This window comes from Acanthopagrus latus, chromosome 7 (genome assembly GCF_904848185.1).
Source record: "Acanthopagrus latus isolate v.2019 chromosome 7, fAcaLat1.1, whole genome shotgun sequence".
NCBI lineage: Eukaryota > Metazoa > Chordata > Actinopteri > Spariformes > Sparidae > Acanthopagrus > Acanthopagrus latus.
The window spans coordinates 23,596,883-23,616,482 of record NC_051045.1 but is presented as its reverse complement, the minus strand read 5'-3'; the positions used below and the strand labels follow the sequence as shown (position 1 = coordinate 23,616,482).

Below are 19,600 nucleotides of genomic sequence, written 5' to 3'. Positions count from 1 at the left end.
TTAGCCAACAGATCCGGAAAAAACTGGAAAAAAAAAAAAAGAGCCCAGTCATGTCTTCAATATGGCTTTTGGAATGAATAATAAAAAAAAAAAATAAAATAAAACAAACACTAAAATATTATGTGTAGAACATTTAAATAAAAGCTACTTGTTAGTTCAATTTCACTTCGGGGTATTTAAACTCTTCAAAAACATAAGCCTATTATAAAGTTGATGCTGTGCTTTCCCTTCTCTAATTAAGCACAATCAACAGCCGTTTTCCTGGTGGATAGCAGCTACATGAAACAGTTTTACTCAAAATGCTGAACATACCACTTAAAGTCATTCCCCTCATTTTAATGTTTTATCATGTATTATAAACACACAATTTCCAACGGCCACTTCAGTCATGAAATGATCTGTCATTATGGATGAAACTGGCGTCTTTCTGGACAACATTTGCTGCCTTGCCTTTCAGTGTTTATTTCAGTTAAGGCGTGTTTGCGGAGTACAATTCTCATTCTCAGCTCGTGCAGCGGAGCACTTTACCAACTGAAGCGACAAACGGAGTGGTCCAACACAAACAGCGCATTTACAAAAACACGCTGTCCTGTGTTCTCTGCTGCTCCTCCACCAAAAGGACTGCACCTGGAGGCAAAAACAGTCCCGAGATACAGAAAGCTCGCTTGTTACACTTAGAGCAACAGTTAAAAGGAACCCTTTTGGAACATCGATTGGAAGAGATTCCTCATCTAGAAAGAGTGGAGAACTCGCCCCAGACTCACAACAGAGACAGGCAGAAGACAGGTGTAAATTTACACAGCGCCATCATAGATTTTTATTAAACTATTTGATAATAAACCATTTTGTTGCCATTTTCTGGCAGCTCATTGCATCAGCAGTTGTAGCCTATACAGCAAAAAAAAAAAAGAAAAAGAAAAAAAGGCATCTGGGCAGAGCCAGTGCAAGAAGAGGAAAAAGCCTCCACTGAACAACATGGGAGCACTCGGTACACCACCACACACTTCAGGCATACTGTGAGCATCTGAGGAACGAGGAATCAAAACAAAAAGACATCATGTTCAAGTAAAAATTGAGAGGACAAGCAGAAAGAAAATACCGTGTTACTACTGCATACCTCCGCGTACACTGGTTCAACTCAGAGCCAGATGTTGCTCATCGATGGTGAAATGACACCAATAATAATAATGATGATAATAATAATAATAATAATAATAATAATAATAATAATAATAATAATAATAATAGTTCTGACACAAATACAAAAATGCTAGAGTGGATAAAACAATCAATTAGAAACACAATTTGAAATGTATCAACAACGACAAGAAAAATAAACAAAAAAAACCCAACACTGATGGCGAAAAATCTAGTGCACTACCACAGCCAATGGACATCCACACACAGCCTGAGGCCAAAGATTCAGCAGTTTCACACTTTCAAGTATTGATGTTTCACCATGTCATAAAAAACAAAATCTGAGCCATAGAGGCAAAGTAAAATACAATAATAATAATAATAATAATAATAAAAAACAACAGCGCAAAAGAAAGTTCAGAAACACAGGAAACAAAAGTAAAACAACAAAAAAATCAACACAGAAGTCGTTCGTCATTCATCGGACACAGATCACAGTTCAGACGGGAAGAGAACAAAAGGAAAAACCCAGAAGGATTCAGACATTCGTATTCAACTGAAGTACAGCGAGCGGTGCAGCGTTTTTCGTTGCCTTTCATAAAACTTAGCTTTTTATTCACAACCATTAAAATACCATGGCAACAATTTATTCTTTCTGGGAAAAAAAAAACTCTGAAACTGGAATCACGAGACAGACAAAGCTTTAGAGCTTGAACAGATGTACTGAGACCTTAATGAAATGACTCTGGTAAGCCTTAAAAAGACAGAACTCGGGTGGTCGAGACAGGATGATATGGCTGCTGCAGGTCATAATCTTACTTTATTTTCATACTCCCCACAAGGTCAACAGCATCACATTACAGTTTATCTTAGTGTAGTGACTATTCACTCTGATGAGACCGAGCTGCACTTTAAAGGGACAGTCCACCGCAAAATCAAAAATACATATGTTTATTCTTACCTGTAGCGCTAATCTATCTAGATTGTTTTGGTGTTAGTTGCTGAGTTAGCTGGCTTTGCTAGCTTAGTTAGCTAGCCTCTTGTCCATGAGTTGTTGCACACTTCCTTTGGTGTGGTGATGCAGAAAATGAAGCAGTTCCTAAATGAAAGCACCAACAAGGTCTGTGGATTACCTTGGGTAACCAGGTCATGGTTTCTGGAAAGAGACAGTCTGTGTCGAGTTTTGTTGTAGTACTTTGAGCACCACAAGCAGAGTTATATTCAAGAACAGGGCAGACATCTCTCAGCCGGATATCTAAATAAAAAAAAAAACAATCTAGATGGATAAAAATCATTACACATAAGAGGAAACTGGCCAGTTTATGACTGAAGAGTCGTATGCTTCTGTCGGTGGTGAGAGGGGAATGGAGCACAAACACCAAGTGCCTCTCTCTCATGGTTTATTTTTTTGGTTTAAAATCAAATCAAAGGTAGACTACACACACATCATCATCTTTGCTTTTGAGGTTTAACAATTAATTTCTTAACATTTATAACGAGCAAGATCGCCAGCCTCTCTGCGCTTGTATTTGAGGAGGATATTTTGGTGCTGATCCTGGAGGCTAAAAATAGTGAACAATCTGCCAGACAGTGCAGAGGGCTCGGTGCTCCGTGGCTCCACCGTCTTCCTTATCACAGCAATGACACCGGCTTACTCAGCCCACTATCATCAAGCCTGGATTATGGCCATCTTCTAAATTACTTTTTGGAGACAAATCTATTCTTCAATCTCGGGCAGATGGCCATCTGGCCCACTGTAATCGCCGCCCTTTCCCTTGTCTCCTTGTGACGATCTCTTCCGACAGATGTTGAACCGCGTCAGACCTGCTGATTAACGAGGACAGCCAGTCAAATGAAGCTGAGACCCGGCGGTCAGCCAAGCTCCACTTCAACCACCCATTGAGGAATACTCTCCACCCGTCTTCTGTCTAACTACACTTACTATTCATTGTTGAATCAAAATTAGTGCTGGGGATGCAGCTCAGATAATTGTGCTTGAACACGATCTCTTCTATAATAATGCTCCTTTATAAATATATATGTATATATATATTTAAAAAAATCAACATCTCATATGTTACACAAACCATTATACCAAAAGTATCAACAATAACACCAACAAAAAATCAAAAACAAGCTGATTAAATGGACAGATTGTGTGTGAACTCAATTTGGAACCATTTTTATACCCTAAATGATTATGTCAAATTTGTTGTAGAAGGCCTGCTTGCCTTTCCTGTGCCTCAGGGTGCTGTAGCAAGTTATGTAACTGCCCTGGCTATCACTCAGCGTCCACATTAATAACCACCGCAGATAGAGAGACAGAACGTCACTAAAAACAGTCTGATGTCTGAGTCCAAATGACAGCCAGCAAAGAGCAAGAGGGATAGTGAAGAGAGCGGACAAACAGCTTAGCTTTGACCTCTTCTTGGGTCCCTTACAGTTTGGTTGAGTTCAGGCCGGGGTCACAGTCCATGTTCAACATCCACCACCCCGAGGAAAAACCGGGGTGTCATGTCAACTCGGGTTTCCAAGATTTGGAATAGTAGCAACAGTAGCGATGTAACAGCAAGTTTGGGGAGGCTAGATTACAGACGCATCCTGTGACAAGGCACTTGTGCTGGGTAAGAGGGGGGAGAGGCTGGAGGGAGAAAGGGAGGAAGACAAGGGTCCTGAGTGAGAGCGCTATGCTGTAGAGTCGTCCTCTTTACGGAGGGTAAGGTTTGACTCCAGACAGAGAGGTCCAGCAGGACTGCAGCAGGAGAGACATCAGCCCCTTTAGCCCAGGCAGGGTCCACTGATGTGGGGTGTAGTCGGAGCGACACTCTCCCTCCTGCCCCGAGGGCTTTTCAGGCGCTGACAGAGCGACACCTCCGCTGAAACTGAAGCAAACATGAACAGACAAGCGGACAAGTGGAGTTAATGTCTGGTGTCACTTTGAATCATGGCCTCTAGGATCTGATGTAATTCATGATATGGAGCTAAAAGCAGCAAATTCTCAGGATGAAGACAGGGAGAGATGGGACACGCACAGCAGCGTGTCCGTGTGTGTTTGGATTTGAAATAAGATTTGTTCAATGATTAGAAGTGCTTTGATCCGACTGATTTTCAACAACCTTTACTGCCTTTACAGTTTCTCCCACGCACAGACTTTATTTGGGCTGGCCACCTGGATATGTTAAAGGGGCTCTGCTGAACTTCTACGCTCGGCTGAAAGGCGGGTGTCAGTTTATCTTAGCGGATTCCAGTTCTAAACTAATGTTAGCTACTGTTGCTCACTGTTAGCAGAGCACAGAGAGTCACTGAGACAATTCACTCGAACGGTTGTCAAATATAGAAACTTTAAGTTGTTGCTTTGGGTCGAGACACCACACCACCAAGCCATAATTACAGGGTCATTTGGTTGGAAACACTACGTTATAATACCTTTGCACCTTTTTATATTTAAGAGTTAATTTGTATCTCTGTATCTTGTATCTAATACTGTATCTCTGTTATTTCTGAGCAAAACAATTTTGTTATCTAGTAATACTGGTCAGTCTGTGAAAGTAGCAGTAAACATCACTTCTGCATAGGGTTGTACTATATTTGGAATCAATAATATCTGAAGGCATTTTCCAAATGCTCAACTGAAGCAGTTACAACCCACACAAGTGACAAGCAAACGTCTCTTTTGTGAGGCCCAGAGACAGTAATCATGGGTGAAAAGCCAAAAATGCAACGACCAACTGAAATGATAACCTGCCCTGACTTCCAACCACACTACTCTGAAACACTAACATGGCACACAGAAGCTTGAATGATACAGAATACTACAGACTCACACATAAATTAAATGGGAGAGTTTAAATTGAAAGTGTTCACTGTGAAAGACATGCAGAACAACTCTAATCAATATCGGTGAGTGCTATGATTTGAGTATATTAAAACACTGTTCAGTGTATATCTCGTCCTGATGACCCCAAACCAATGCTATGACTCACTCCTTTTAACACTGCTGGCTTCCCTCTCTGCTTTATTAATCACTCTGAGAGAGGAAAGAATGAGCCTGTGAGAATTGAGGTTGATTATAATTTGAACCTAAATTAAATCTTTTGTTGCTTTAAGGGGAGCTCTGGCTTTCTTTTAAAGGAGCTCAGCTGCTTCTGGCCACCCTATAATTTCAGTCATAATAAAAGAGAACATTGCATGCACGAAATGAATGTGACTCTCTGGAAGGAACTGAACTCTCTCTTGTGTCCCTGTAAAAGTTTTAACAGCACCTTGAGTTAGGATTTTAGAGGAACAATCAGTCAAGTGGAGTCTGGGGCATTAACTTCCATGTAAAAGATTTGCCAGTATTTCTTAACTCGTATATTATGTATACAGTATGCAACATAACATAGATACAAGTATTGAAATGATGTCATAAATGAATAGAAATATGTTTTTGTTGAATTTAGATAAATAGAAAACATATTGATTCAACTTATTTGAACTATGTGCACATTTTCGAGATACGAGTATAAACACATTTTGATAGTTTCATCTGCAATAGAACTACAGTATTCCTGCAGTGCCTCTATTGATATTTATTTTCTTGGACTATCTTCATTTGCTTAATATGCTCACAACTAAAAAAAGCTATCAACCTGCTTCTGTGCTCTGCTCAGGGGCACCACATAGCACTGTGACATCATCAGATGTGCACAAAGTGACTTGTTAGCTTCTTGTTGCAAAAAGACTGAATGCTCTCACTATTATAGTTCTTACATTAGATACATTTAGACAGAATCATGTAGACAACAATCCCCTGCAGGCAGCCCCCCACTGGAAGTCTGTTTTCATTGGGTTACTACAGATAAGTTTCCAAAGTGAATGAAACTGATGAGCTACTTACAGAGAGGCAGACAGAGAGATGTGGAGGTCCACAGCGTTGGTTTTACCTCCTGGTGTTGCTGCTAAAAGACGTCTGAGGGCTTTTAAAGTTTATGTTCTCATACACACTCGACGAATCATCATTTGTCATCCTGCAATAAGACACAGACATCACCATCCTACTAACTGCTCTGTTTCTGTTAACACATGTTTAATAACCACCACTGCATTGTGTTCTACTTACACAGAAGAAGAGCGTGAGGATGTCATGTTGGGCTTGGACCTCGAGTTGGTCATCTGGGGATATTTGATATTGGAATATTCCCTCTCTTTCATCTTATTCCTCTGCAAAGAGACAACGTGACAAGAGGCAGATTCAGTTTAGAGGACAAGATGCTCTGTAAAGCTCACACAAACCTTCTTAGAACTGAATTTAACTTTAAACAGTCCCAGATGGTATTCAGCACTTAGTTACTATACTGACGTTTGCCTCACAGCACTTGCTGTCATATCGTAACTCATATTACTAGCCTTCAAACTGTTAGCTAAAACAGGTCTTCCATAAATATTTCAAAGTCTCCATTACTGTGTCAAAAACTGTTACGTGATGTCTTTTTATTTCTTTTAGAAACCCCAGGGATGTTGACTACCACTACTTGTGTGTGTGTGTGTACGTGTGTGAAGGAGTACCTGCTCCTCCTCCAGTCTCTTCTGAGCCGTGTCTATGTACTGCTGCACAGCCATGTAGATGAACTTATACTGGGCCTCCGTCTGCACCATGCCCGACCTCTGCTGCCGTACCCTCTGGATGGTCTTTGGGATGTCGATGTCGCAATCAAGACCTAGAACACACACACACACACACATTCAGAAGTGAGCAAAGATGCAGTGCAACCTTTTCATATGAAAAAGATCCAGCGCGTGTCAACTTCATCTATAGTTGAGTTTCCCACCTTGGCGATTAATGATGTCAATGAGAATGTCAATGACGATGATGGTGCCTGTCCTGCCGATGCCTGCACTGTGGGGACAACAGAGTGAAAAGTCAAACCATGTGCAGTTACAGCACCTGAAGATGCCAATGCCAAGGTGAGAAATCAACAATGACAATGGATTTAACACATGAAAGAGTAAGCTTATGAATTATAGGTTTTCACTTGCCAACCGCATTTAAGCCACTTGAATGTGTTGTTGTGTCACATATTAAATGCTGTTGGATCTTACAGAGAACACAGCTCAACTCGGTATTTTCCTCACAATAGCATCATTAATTTATCAGGAGCTAACTCATCATTGATTGTTAATGAGTCAGATGTGTTCTGTCAGCGCTCATGTTGAGGTGTTTTTTTTTTTTTTTAGGTGAAATATGGGATGCTCACCAAGTGGACAAATCTATAACAACATTCATTTGCCAAGAACATATTGGAGAGCAGCAGTCTAAAATAAATATCTCTATAAAAAATACAAAACAAAGTGATCATTCCTGACAGTTCAGAAGCATAAGAAGTGCGGTAAGTCAGTGCACTCCTGCAAACAACAACATTAAATATTTAGACCTCTGTCAAAGCAGCAGGAATGATTTGGAGATAAACTCTGTCTCCCACAGAGATAAATCCAAAGTAGTTATAATCCAAGTTGAAATCAGTTAAAATTCATTATCAAACTCCACACTTGATATTGTTATTTCAAATAGTTTCTGCTGTTTAGTTATTGGTCAGGGTGACATCCTTTGTAAGTCAGCCAGATCAATGTGTTGGTAAAGCACAGTTTCATCTAACAGTTAGTGAAAGTTACAATTAACAGCTTAGGTTCATTTGCGTATTTAAGCGCATGTGTGATTGTACTATTGATAATCATGTCTTTTAAAAGAACACTGGGTCGCAGAGCTTGGAGCATTATACTGTTTATTGTACGCTTTGCCAAGTGGGTCAGTAAATAGTGACTATGTATAATTAGTTATCCCAGTGCCAGTTTGGTGAAGATGTAATGGCAACATTTTGAACTTTAATTATAGCACACCCAAGTGGCCAACTGAAAAAAATGTTATAGAATCCTAATACTACTCCATTGGAAAATGTAGAAAACAAACAAAAATGGAAAATAGAAAAACAGCAGTGAGCCACAGATGAGTTTAGTCATAGAGGAAAACCCCAGGAGGACTCGAGCCAGACAAGTTAATGTGTAACATCTGACAGTGGGTGTGAGCATGTCTGGTATCACTTTACAACAACCATCATTACTAAATGGAAAATGTATAGTTTATCAAATTCATGGAATATTTAATACTGTTAATAAACAATGAAATGCTTTAAAAATACTTCTTATGCAATGTTAGGGCTTATAAACATCACTTATAATGGACATTCAAATAAAGTTTTCCAATCAATTACACAATATTTATTAATCTTTAACAAAGTATTTTTAGAACATTGCTTAGAACATGGTTTCTGAAGCATTTATTGTTTGTTAACTATTAAAATGAAATCAACTACAAAGTTATTATCATTACAGTGTGAGTGCAAGTCTGCAGAGTCTGTATTTATTTATAAAGATTTACCAAAGACACTACAATATGTGTGTTTGAGCTTGATAATTGAAATCGGATTACGTGCGCATTAATGTGTACACAAGATTGGAATTGAATCATTTTTGGTGTTAGAAATCTGCTTAAAAAATATTAAAACTAATTAATCCATGGCACAATCACAATGTACTTTATCCAAACTCTAAGCTTCATATTGCCACACAGTGTATTTTCCTGCGGTTTGTACCTGCAGTGGACGACAATAGGTCCGGTGTCTGGAATGGTACTCTGGGTGCGGTTGACTTCCTCTAGGAACCAGAGGACTCCACCAGGCTCATTAGGCACCCCGTGGTCCGGCCAGCTCAGGTACTGGTAGTGCCAGATGTACCTCAGAGGCTCCTTCTACAGGAAGATCACAACAACAAAAGATGACGCGTAGTTGTTATAAAAGTGATTTTACAGACTTTGGGCAGGTAACATGTAGTCATCCACCTTTCTTGCCATAGTGGCTCTACAGTGTTCATTAAAAGTTAGGCCACTGTGAGAAATGGGGGGGGGGGGATCCACAATACTTTCAGCCAGAGCTGATATGATGCTTCAGCAGTTGGACTTAGTGAGTTCAAGTAGGTATTTGTCTGTAAATGTAAGTCACAGTCAGCACAAAGTTCCATCTTTACGTTGGAACTTGTTTATTGCTACACTGAAATACAGAGACATTCCCTGGTAGTCACATGTAGGCTTGTTATTCGATTTAGCATTGTAGTAATGTTGCAGTTGGACCATTACCAATGACCAGATCAGAACACGGTGAAATACGTTGAAATGAGGGTTCCTCTGATTTCTCACAGTGGATTCCCAGTGTGCAGAAAAAAATGTAGACAGACTTCGCTTTATTTACTTTAGAGTCCTACTTTAATAGGAGGTTGACAGTAATATTGATTAACTTGAGTATGACCTATTAATAAACATGCAATGGTTCACTCTCTTTAATTTAGCTGTCATTCACCTGAACACAAACATTAAGGCTGGACAGACGCATCACTTTGGAGACAGTACTGCTCCTGCCTTGGTCTGATGACTTTCAAAGCCGTGAGATCACTTCACTGTTCACACTACACGCTCATAGGAGGAATCACCCCCGTGACTGTCTGGCCTCCAAATTACAATTTTTCAAACAAAAAACAAACAAAACAAAAAAACACACATGAAGAGACAAAGGAACCACCAAATTGTTTGTGCACTCATTTGCATTGAAAAATCAAGCAAGAAAAGGAAAAGAATATGGGTGAGTCGGTGGAATAAAGATTTTTGAAATCCCAATGTACAGTGGTCTGTTCGAATTGTGGTTCAGCAAGGACGAACAGGTTCAAAATATTGAAAAACTTGTGTGTATGTCAGTGTATTCTGATAGATACTACACTGTGCTCCCTGCATACAAATAGAGGTATGATAAGACTGGGTTCAGAGAGTGACTGCAGATGACAGCAGAGGAGAATTTGCTCTCATCGGCTCCCAGACGCATCCCCGACACGAACAGATATTTCGCCAGCTAGATATCTCTCATGCGTCTGCACGGCATCAGCAACTCTTGGATCAGTCTGAACAGTCCACACAGAGTGAATGCCACTTTGTCTCTGATCTGGGGTCTTTTGTTGGCAATTTTCAAAAACTGTCAGGGAATGGAAAATCAGGGCTACAATCCTGTAGTGTGAACTCAGCAGACGGTGATCCCAGACTATGAGCTCCACCATTATGGTTTCAAAAAGGATATAGGATTATAGGGAATACCCATATATGCGACGTTAAACCTGCAAGCTCCTACTTACACCAAGATTGGATACCAAAACATTAATTTTAAAATTCCTTGATTTCAAGAGTGGCCTTTTGTTTTTACCCTTCATTTGCTACTTATGTTGTCATCTATAAAACTCTAAGTCAGTGATTTAGTTTTTGGGTCTCAGTGCAAGAGGAAAATCTATGTGCATTCATTTTCTTATTTATGTAGACACTCCTCCTCTATGCACAAGCACGTGCTGTAGGATTGTGCGTGTGTGTATAAGTGTAAGGGGTTAGATAATCTGACCCCAGGTCAGTGGGTCAGCTCTGATTGAGTACACGGCTTTAATTACCCGGTCGAGACGGGTCACCTCCAGCTTCCTCAGGATGTAGTCTTGTGCCGGCCGCTCATCCACGTTCTTGACAAGCACCTTCCCAAACTCCTTGGTGTCGTGTAGGTCGGGCCAGTAACGGACACATTTGTTCTAAATTGGGAAAAAAACAGAGAAAGATGGAGAGGAGAGGGAGGGCGGATGGTATTAGACAATCGAAAGAACCAGCTCATCTCAAGCAGCTTTTCCAATCAGCTTAACTGTCATACTATCCCTGTCAGCCGTCTCTCTCCCCTCCCCCACACCTTTCACACACATAACCATCATTCCTACTACACATATCCACCCCTCTCTCTCAGAATCTGCTAATGCCATCAAGTGCTGACTTTAAAATGAAAATGCAGGAACAAAATGGTTGACATGCAACTAGAACAGTAGTATTTTTGTCAAATTAACTTTTCAGGGACTACTTGTGACCCCTTGTGTTGTTCTTTTTTTGTAGTGGATGTTTGAGATTGAATGATTCGGATGCCGGGTGTTTCCGATATGCTTTTGTCAAGAAAATACCCCTCACTTCAACAGAGAGACCGTTTAGGAGTACATGCTATAGAAAACAAACGAAAAAGAGCTGGAGATGGAAAAACAAACTGCGTTCCTTGGAAATACAGTATAATGTACAGAAACATTTCTACGTCATTATTTTCCCTCCTATACAGATGCACAGATCACTTCACTGACCACTGGCTGAACTACATTGCTCTACATTTGCAGTTAGCTTAGTTCCAATCGCTCACCCGTCCTCGCTCCACCTCCTTTGTGGTCATGACGATGACGTGTGTGTTCTCCTGATACACCATCTTCCAGAAGTCTACGACTGTATTCTGTAGGCACCCTTGGGTGGCGATGAAGACTTTGCCCTCGTCAACGTGTCGCCCCTCTTCATGCATACTCTGTACATCAGAGACAACACAGAATTAAGCATTTCATCTTTGACAAGAAACACATTCACACATCAGGAAACATAATGACGCAATGTTACTTTTTGATGATATAGATAAATACACAGACATAAAGAGTAACAGTTTCACTTTTTGAAGAAAACTTTTGCCAACTAAAAAAAGAATATATATATGCATACAAAAAAGGTTTCAATTGTTTGAGTTAATTAAAAAAATGTATTAAAATAACAGCTACAAGATCAATTCAATGTTATAGTGACTTGTGATGGAGTGAATGGTGTCTCTGTCTCAGCCGCTCTGCCTCCTGTTGCCCGTTACTGCGTAATGTAAATTCGGTGATTGGGTAGCATCACAGTCACAGCTGATTCTATTGAAACTGGATCATATTTGACGAGGGAAAAGATTTCTGGTTTTCCCTCTGATGTCCTCCGGCTGCTCTGCCTAAACTCGCTTTTATGGAATTAATGAAAGCAAACTGCTGTGAACTGTAGCTACAAGTTAGCTCTGCTAGGTGACTCTGTTTGGAGCACTGCCACGAGGTGGTTTTCATGTGCGGGGCCAGGACGGGCAACTGAGCTCAGTAGACTCAGAGGTGAAGAGACAGTGACTGTTAGTTGAATGTTGTGTGTTACGGCTATCTTTTCATAGCCTACAGTTAAATGGTCTTGTGCAATGCTGAACAGACTCACTCTGATGTAGTTGGCATTGATGTAGTCCGAACCAAGAACATCTGGATCTGCTTCCCTGATTTCAACCCGAGTTGTGTCGACTGAAAACACAACATCAAACTGTCATTCAGGCACAACAAAATGTCTACAGTTTCCTGACATCAGACTTTTGTGACATTATGTTCTTTGTCAAGCATAATGTCAATTGATAGACAGTGTGCTATCGTGGCGAGATCTTCACACTCTGCTGAGGCCTCTACATTGTCTGGTGTCTATTTGTGTCATTCTTTCCACAGGAAGTTGGAGAGAGGAAATGGCAGGTTGCTGCGAGACTTACAGGGGAGGATATTCTTGTATCTGTTTTTACTCTTGTTCTCGGGCTTCTGGCCTTCTTTCCGGGGATACAGCAGTTTACACTCCTGCTGCTGAAGTACCTGATAGTTGATGACAAAAGACGAAAGGGAAATGGCAAGACAGTGAGACCTCTATAAATAAACATATACATTTCTATGAGAAAGCGTTTCATGAAGTCAGAAACAAAAGAACATCTACTATAATTCAGCTACTAAATCTGAGGTCAGTCATCCATATCAACAAAATGTTGAGATGGTAGCCAGTGTTTTCACACTTTTCCGTGGATCAACAGGTGGTGGGATTTCACCAGAATATGCATCAATGCACACATAAAGGCAAGGGAGGAGAAGACTTCAGGCTAGTAAACATGGATATGAACCTGTCTGGACTGGAGTTGCAGCATGAGGAAGGAAAGGCATTCAACGTGTTTGGGTTTGTAACACTGAATGTAAACATAACTTTTGTTTAACTCCACAGGGCCCCTTGAATTCTTTGTGTCTGAACAGTGTAATGGGCCTTTAATACAGTAGAGGTCACCCTGGAGTGAAACAACAAGAAACTGTTCAGGCTGTAGACTTCAGGGGAGGGGGGCATTTCAGCAGAGTTTACTTAAATATCAAACGGGCTCAAAAGCCAGAAAGCTAGAATTCATCAAACAATGGCAACATTTATTTACAGCCATGTATAAATGCAAATCCAGATAGACCAGCTGTTATCTTAATAGCCCTGTTTTATCTGAATCATTTTCTATAACTCATACTGTGTGGCTCGTAGCTTATACTGCATAGCATATATCATGTCAATCACACACACTCTGACACAGAAGCTGCAGTCAGTCATTTACATTCATACGAAAGAAGATTATAATCTCAGTAAAGACCGTGGCTGAAGAGCAGATAATCCAACAACCAAACATTTATCAGTAACTATGACTTTGTAGACATATACAACTGTAAAAACCTGTTACTGAGCCAGCGAATACCAAAGAATAATTCGATCGCCAAACATGCACTGACACAATAGAAATGATTCACAATAATGACCTGTCAGTTGCATGAAAATGACAAAAGCAGGAGCAGAGGAGCACACCACAAGATAAGCTTCAACAACATCATTACTCAAAGGTTAAGGCAGCATAAATGCATTTAAATTTCCCCTGATAGACAAGGAAAAAAGTCACAAGAGAAAAACAGAATTGTACACCTACACAAATGGATACATATGACACAGCTGAATGTATAAAGTTATGGAACAAATTACCTACAAGATGACATTTATATATGACAGCTATGTGGCAAATTAATATTCTGGAAAATACACTGTGTTATGAGCCAAAGCAGGAAGGTTCACAGCAAAACTAAAAATAGTTTGAAAGGGATGTGTTGTACTTTTCAATGGTCAAAATTTGACATTCTAGTGAAGATAGCACTCACAGGATTAATTAAAATCTTTCAGGTCTCCCAATCATTCTTCGAGTCGAGCAAGTTTTTCACTGGAGCCTCATTTAATAAAACTACTTAACACAAAACATTCAAAATGACTGGAATTGCAAAAATAACCAACAAACACAACTGAGATATATCTTTGCTGTTCATGTCAGCCCACACTCATATATGTGGCGCAAACCAAAGTGGCTTGAGTTCTAATAAAGGGTATTCAGTGTAGTTCTTGGCAAAATGGAAATTATTGCTATACTGACATGTATGATTCCAGCGAATAATTTCCAGCGAGAAAACATTACATTTTCACTTAAAGCATTTTTTTTTTCTTTTAGCTTTGTCAAATGGTGCAACGACAATCACCTGAAGCTCAATACCAGCAAAACCAAGGAAAGTGTGGTTGGCCAAAAATGTTTTGAATAAAGATGTTGTTGCAAAGAAGCTGCAAATTCTAAAACGTGGATTCTGTACCCACATTTTCAACCAGGTGACGTCAGACCAGTATATTCACCACTGTTTGAAGGTGGGGTTCCTGAATTATTGCACTGAATGATGGCCAGAAAAATATTTTTTGTAGAACGCTAGGATGTCACAGTGAAGTTGACCTTTGACCTTTTGGATAAACACATGATATCACCTCATAATTAGACATTTGTGTACATTTTGTCATAATCACCATAGGAAATCTTCTAATTTATAGCCAATAAAGTGTTTTGTGACTCTTGACCTTTAGCACCAAATTCTAATCAGCTCATCCTTGAGTCCAACTGGACAGAAAATTCCTCAAGGCATTCCTGAGATATTGAGTCAACAAGACTGGCATGGAAAAATGGATGGACAGACAGACAACCCTAAAACATTACACCTCCACCTAGGGCTATCGCAGGCACAGAGACATAGAAATATAGACTGACAGGAATGATTCTGGTGTCGATAGCTTTAAGGCTACATACCTCAAATTCTTCCCAGAATCCTTGTTTGGGTTTCTCAGAGTTGTCTGCCACTTTGTTAAGCTCTCGTACCCGGTTCTCAATGTTTGCTGCATTTATCCTTGTGGCGTTAAAGGGCTGTTATCACATTTTGACAAGTAAATTAAATTAGTCATCAGAGCATTAAGTTTTCATGTGTTTAAAATGAACCATTGTATTAACTATTAATTATCAATGCCTTCAAGGTTCTGCATGCAAAGGATCCACCAGTCTGGATGCTTTGGTATGTTACATTTCTCTTTCTTACCTGTTTGAGATGCACTACGATGCCACTTTTCTCCACCATGGGGTTCTTCTTGTAGTGATCCACCAGGTCAGCCAGGGTGTCAAACCTCTCACCACCACCCACGTCGTATTTACCATCCTGCTGGAGACAAACATCAACAGTTTAACTACAACAGCTGCTCTGAGGAGTTCCTAGAGTGCAAAAATGAATCATAACCTACTTAAAAATACATGATTCAAACAGTACGCTGAGGTAGCTTGAGCAACAAACTCAGTGGGACATTAAGGGAAGCATTATAAGCCTCCAGCCTGTCTTAATCCACAAAATCCTCCAGACCAGTTTTAAGTTTCTGTATATTTATGGCCTGGGCTGAGTTACCTCACCTGGTAGCGTATCATAACATGGGTGACTTTGGTCTTGCGGTCCACGTTTTCATGTTTCTCCTCATTGGTGAGAACCGAGAGGACGAAGTCGCCAGGTTTACTCTGGCTCTCCCGTACCAGGAAGCTACCGGCTTTGCCTTTGTCTGTGAGCAGTTTCTCTGCATCTCGCCCAGAGAGGTGCCCATGGTACCACCTGGAGACAAGTGAGAGTGCAGACTGATATACAAACACATGAATCCAGACACAATTCTCAATGACACACTGACAGCTTGAATGACTGAACATGCAAACCAATGACTTAAAGGACAACATCATAGGATTTGTGGCAATTCCTCAAAATAAAATTACTGTCATATATTTTCGCATTTAATAACATTTTCACTGGTCATTTTGTAACCTTATATGCATTTATCACCCACTTTCTTAAAGGTGCAGTATGTAAGAATTGGCCACCTCTAGAAATCATTCTCGTACAAATTGCACCTTAAATATTAGCTTTACCTGCAATAACATTTTTTTTTTTGCCTTTTGGGGGCAGTGAACACAACACTGACTATCACCTTTTAACATACTTACACATCCAGAGGTTGGGTACATAATCATTATAATTCTCCTTTTAGCTCTGTTTTTGGTCTCTACCAGCTCCTGAGGGAAATGCCTGGCTCTTTAGGTGCTAAATGCTCCACTGTGTTCACCAGCTAATCACTAAGCGTGTCTGTTTGGTGCTGAGCGGGTAATATACAATATGTTTTTAGAGCTTTTTCCGTGAAAATAACTGTCTGCTGTGGCCAAAAACAACATTATGAGAGCAATGAGAGTGAACTCAAACAGTAAGGTTGCAGCAGGGCAGCTAAACAATAAGCTGAAACTGACTATAAAGCCCTATGAAAATGAGAGGAGCTTTCAGGTTATTTTCACCTGTGGGGTCTTCAATATGAATGAACCCTTTCACATTGTTATCACATTGACATTGGATACATTATTATTGTAAAAAAACAAAAAACACATTTGATTACAGGCGCTTTAAGTGATGTTTAGGACATTTAGGGTCAAAACCATTTACTGTGGGCAGGCATCATGTCATATTAACTGGATTTGTCTATTATGGTGACAAAAGCAGCTACAGTTCAGTCAAAACAGCAACAAAAAAAGCTGCATTAAAACATGCAGCAGACAAGACTTTGTCAAAAACATCAGCATAGATTATTACAGACTAGGGCTGCAACGATTAGTCGACATAATCGATTACGTCGACAATAAAAATTCGTTGACGCAAAAATTTCGCACCAACAAATTTTTATTGTCGACGTAACCGATTATGTTGACGTCATATTTATTATTGGTATTATTATTATTATCATCATTATTATTCTTTTAAAAAGATCTGAGGCGGAGCAAATCGCTTTAGCACCGCTACTAGAATGTGCGCCACAGTGTGGAGTACAAGAAGAAGATGGTTCCGCAGAAGAAGCAGCAGAAGCAGATCTGTGAGTTTTGTAGTGGTGTGACTCTGTAGTAGAGTTTAGATCGGGCCCAAAAAATCAAGCCCGACCCGACCCGAGCACATTAGCTGTAATTATGAGCTGACCACTTTTTTCAGTAACGAGCAATCTACCGAGTTAATATTAACAAACCTGTAATCAGATTCAATTTACTTATTGCAGTCACTATGTGTTACTATTAAAGGGCTTAAAGGGATAATAAACATATATATTTTTGCTTTCTTCTTGCGTCTCGGGGAGTGACGTCACGTGTGCCACAAGTCACGTTTTCAGCACGAGGACAACTCATGTGTCACACCACGCAGCGACACAAACACAAACAACAATGGAGAGAGGAGAGAGATGTGCGTTTTCTAGCTGGAAATACAGTCATTATTTTGACTTTTTAAAAAAACAAGAATAAAAAAAAAACAGGCTGGTAATGTGTACAGACGTGAAGGGTGGCCAGTAAAATCTATTATGAGAAAATAAGTAAAATTTGCAAATCAGAGGTTTCTGTCTGGCAGCAACGATATCAGTACTAATTCATGTGTAGGATATTAAATCAGTACAAAACAGTAATAATATAAATTTGATAAAACACTGAATGAAACCGCCACTTAATGCAATGATTTATAACATAATAATTCATTTGAAAGATATGTAATCAATTAAAAACTGTAATAATTAGTATCAATTAGTTCAACTGATATATTCAAAATCCAGCTGTGTTTCAAAATATTATGTTTTCAAATGCATGTTTCATGGTTTTTAATTTGCTCTGAGAATATGAGGTAAAACCAATGCCGAAACAGATGCTGCCAAAATAATCGTGACTAATCTACTAATCGATAAAATAATCAGTAGATTAATCAACTACCAAAATAATCGTTAGTTGCAGCCCTATTACAGACAGGCTGTGTTTATAGTTTAATTTCCCAAATCCTGTGTATGTTGGGAAGCTAAGCCTAGAGCTATATGGTGTTTCAAGATGTTACAATTACAAGACAAGTGACAAGAGCTGAGACTGAAACTTGACAAACTGAAAAAAAAAAAAAAAAAAAAGCTTCCTTCCTCAGCTGGAAAAGTCCCATATTGTAACTTTAGGTTTCAACATAGTGTCGATCTATATGGGCATTGTGAGCATAGACTCCTACTCGAGAATGAAAGTGCTTCTTACATTGCTGTTGCAGCCTCACTCATTTGCTGATGTTTAGATGATGCCTGTCTGTGTGTTTTTTTCCTGTGTGGTGATGAGCACAAGTGTGTAGGAGGCTCTGACAAGAGACGTATGTAGAATGGAAAAACCACATAAACCAAAACCAGAGATCAGTTGTTCTTAGACCTAAATAGAAACTAAGCTAAACACATAGCAATGTGTAGAAGAAGTAAGTGTATATAACCTGCTCAGTACAAGATGAGCACAGCTGAAGAGTGCATTTATTTGCATTTGATGATATAAATATCAGCATGTAGCTTTTTTCCTGGCATTACTGCATAAGCTGCCTAAGTCTCCCATTTTAATGAAGGTGTGTAGGTGTGATGAAGTGTATAGCTCGTCCAACCTGTGTGTACTCTCAGGAAGGATGTTAGCGTGTGGATACTTGGTGCACATAAACAAAAACAGCAGCACCACCCACTTAGTGTGTTTGAAGATGCATTTGGGAATATTCCACTATTTATGCATGTGGAAGTGCAGTGCATCTGGATTTCATGTGTGGGAGTGCACGTGTACAGAATGATGCTCCCTCCCCTCAAACAGTACATATAAACATACATGTGTATTGGCACACAATTAATGAACTAATGGCTGACCTTTTCCCGTTGCCATATTAACCAGTTGTCTTGCTGGTGATGTAGGCTTGACAATGAATCAGTATCACCAGCTCTCAATAGAATTGCTCTGTGTTGTTCATATTGTATTAACATTTTAGAATTTCTGTTGTTCAGAGTGATTACATACAAACCGTATGTTAAATGTTGTAAAACATTTTTATATTAGATTTTGCTCTGTACAGAGGTCTCTTACTCATCATACTATCTAAATAGTTTTTTTTTTTTTTTTTTTTTTTAAATGAACAATAGATATAGCAGCTTCTGATCAACCCATTTAAATTTCAGGCTAAAATGAGCTACCTTTTGACCCCACCCATTTCAGGTTAAACCCACTCATTTCAAGTGGATACTGATAATTGAGTCTGTTTCACAATACAGATAATGTTGTGCTCGGCCCTTCCCAGTAAGACACTGGCTGGTGAAGGAAGAACGAGCATTTAGGAGGAGTTGCCTATGTTTTTGCTCAAAATGTTATATATTTTTCTAATGTTATCCATAACAGTGGACAATTGATCAAAACTAGAAAACTATTCCTATCAATATTGTCATGTTAATTTAAGCTTTAACATGCCACGGTGATGGCTCAACAAAGTTCTATTCAAGACATCAGTGAGATCTGATCTCACTTGCTCCTGTATT

The 19,600-nt window shown here is 39.6% G+C and overlaps 1 protein-coding gene across 3 annotated transcripts in view; it reads right to left on the bottom strand.

The window, feature by feature from the left end:
- Positions 1-789: 789 nt before the first annotated feature.
- ptpn11b (protein tyrosine phosphatase non-receptor type 11b) overlaps positions 790-19,600 on the bottom strand; it is a 43,416-nt gene continuing 24,605 nt past the window's right edge. For 2 of the 3 annotated variants that reach the window (XM_037105190.1, XM_037105192.1), the window contains exons 4-16: positions 15,645-15,837; positions 15,283-15,402; positions 15,000-15,113; positions 12,591-12,687; positions 12,275-12,354; positions 11,421-11,576; positions 10,648-10,779; positions 8,766-8,920; positions 6,948-7,015; positions 6,685-6,836; positions 6,239-6,339; positions 6,017-6,146; positions 790-4,019 (exon numbers count right to left, since the gene is read on the bottom strand). In XM_037105190.1, coding sequence (XP_036961085.1) covers positions 6,059-6,146; positions 6,239-6,339; positions 6,685-6,836; positions 6,948-7,015; positions 8,766-8,920; positions 10,648-10,779; positions 11,421-11,576; positions 12,275-12,354; positions 12,591-12,687; positions 15,000-15,113; positions 15,283-15,402; positions 15,645-15,837 — 1,456 coding nt within the window. In that variant the 3' untranslated portion in view covers positions 790-4,019; positions 6,017-6,058. The remainder of the gene's footprint in view (positions 4,020-6,016; positions 6,147-6,238; positions 6,340-6,684; positions 6,837-6,947; positions 7,016-8,765; positions 8,921-10,647; positions 10,780-11,420; positions 11,577-12,274; positions 12,355-12,590; positions 12,688-14,999; positions 15,114-15,282; positions 15,403-15,644; positions 15,838-19,600) is intronic. The other variant, XM_037105191.1, reaches the window with a different exon arrangement.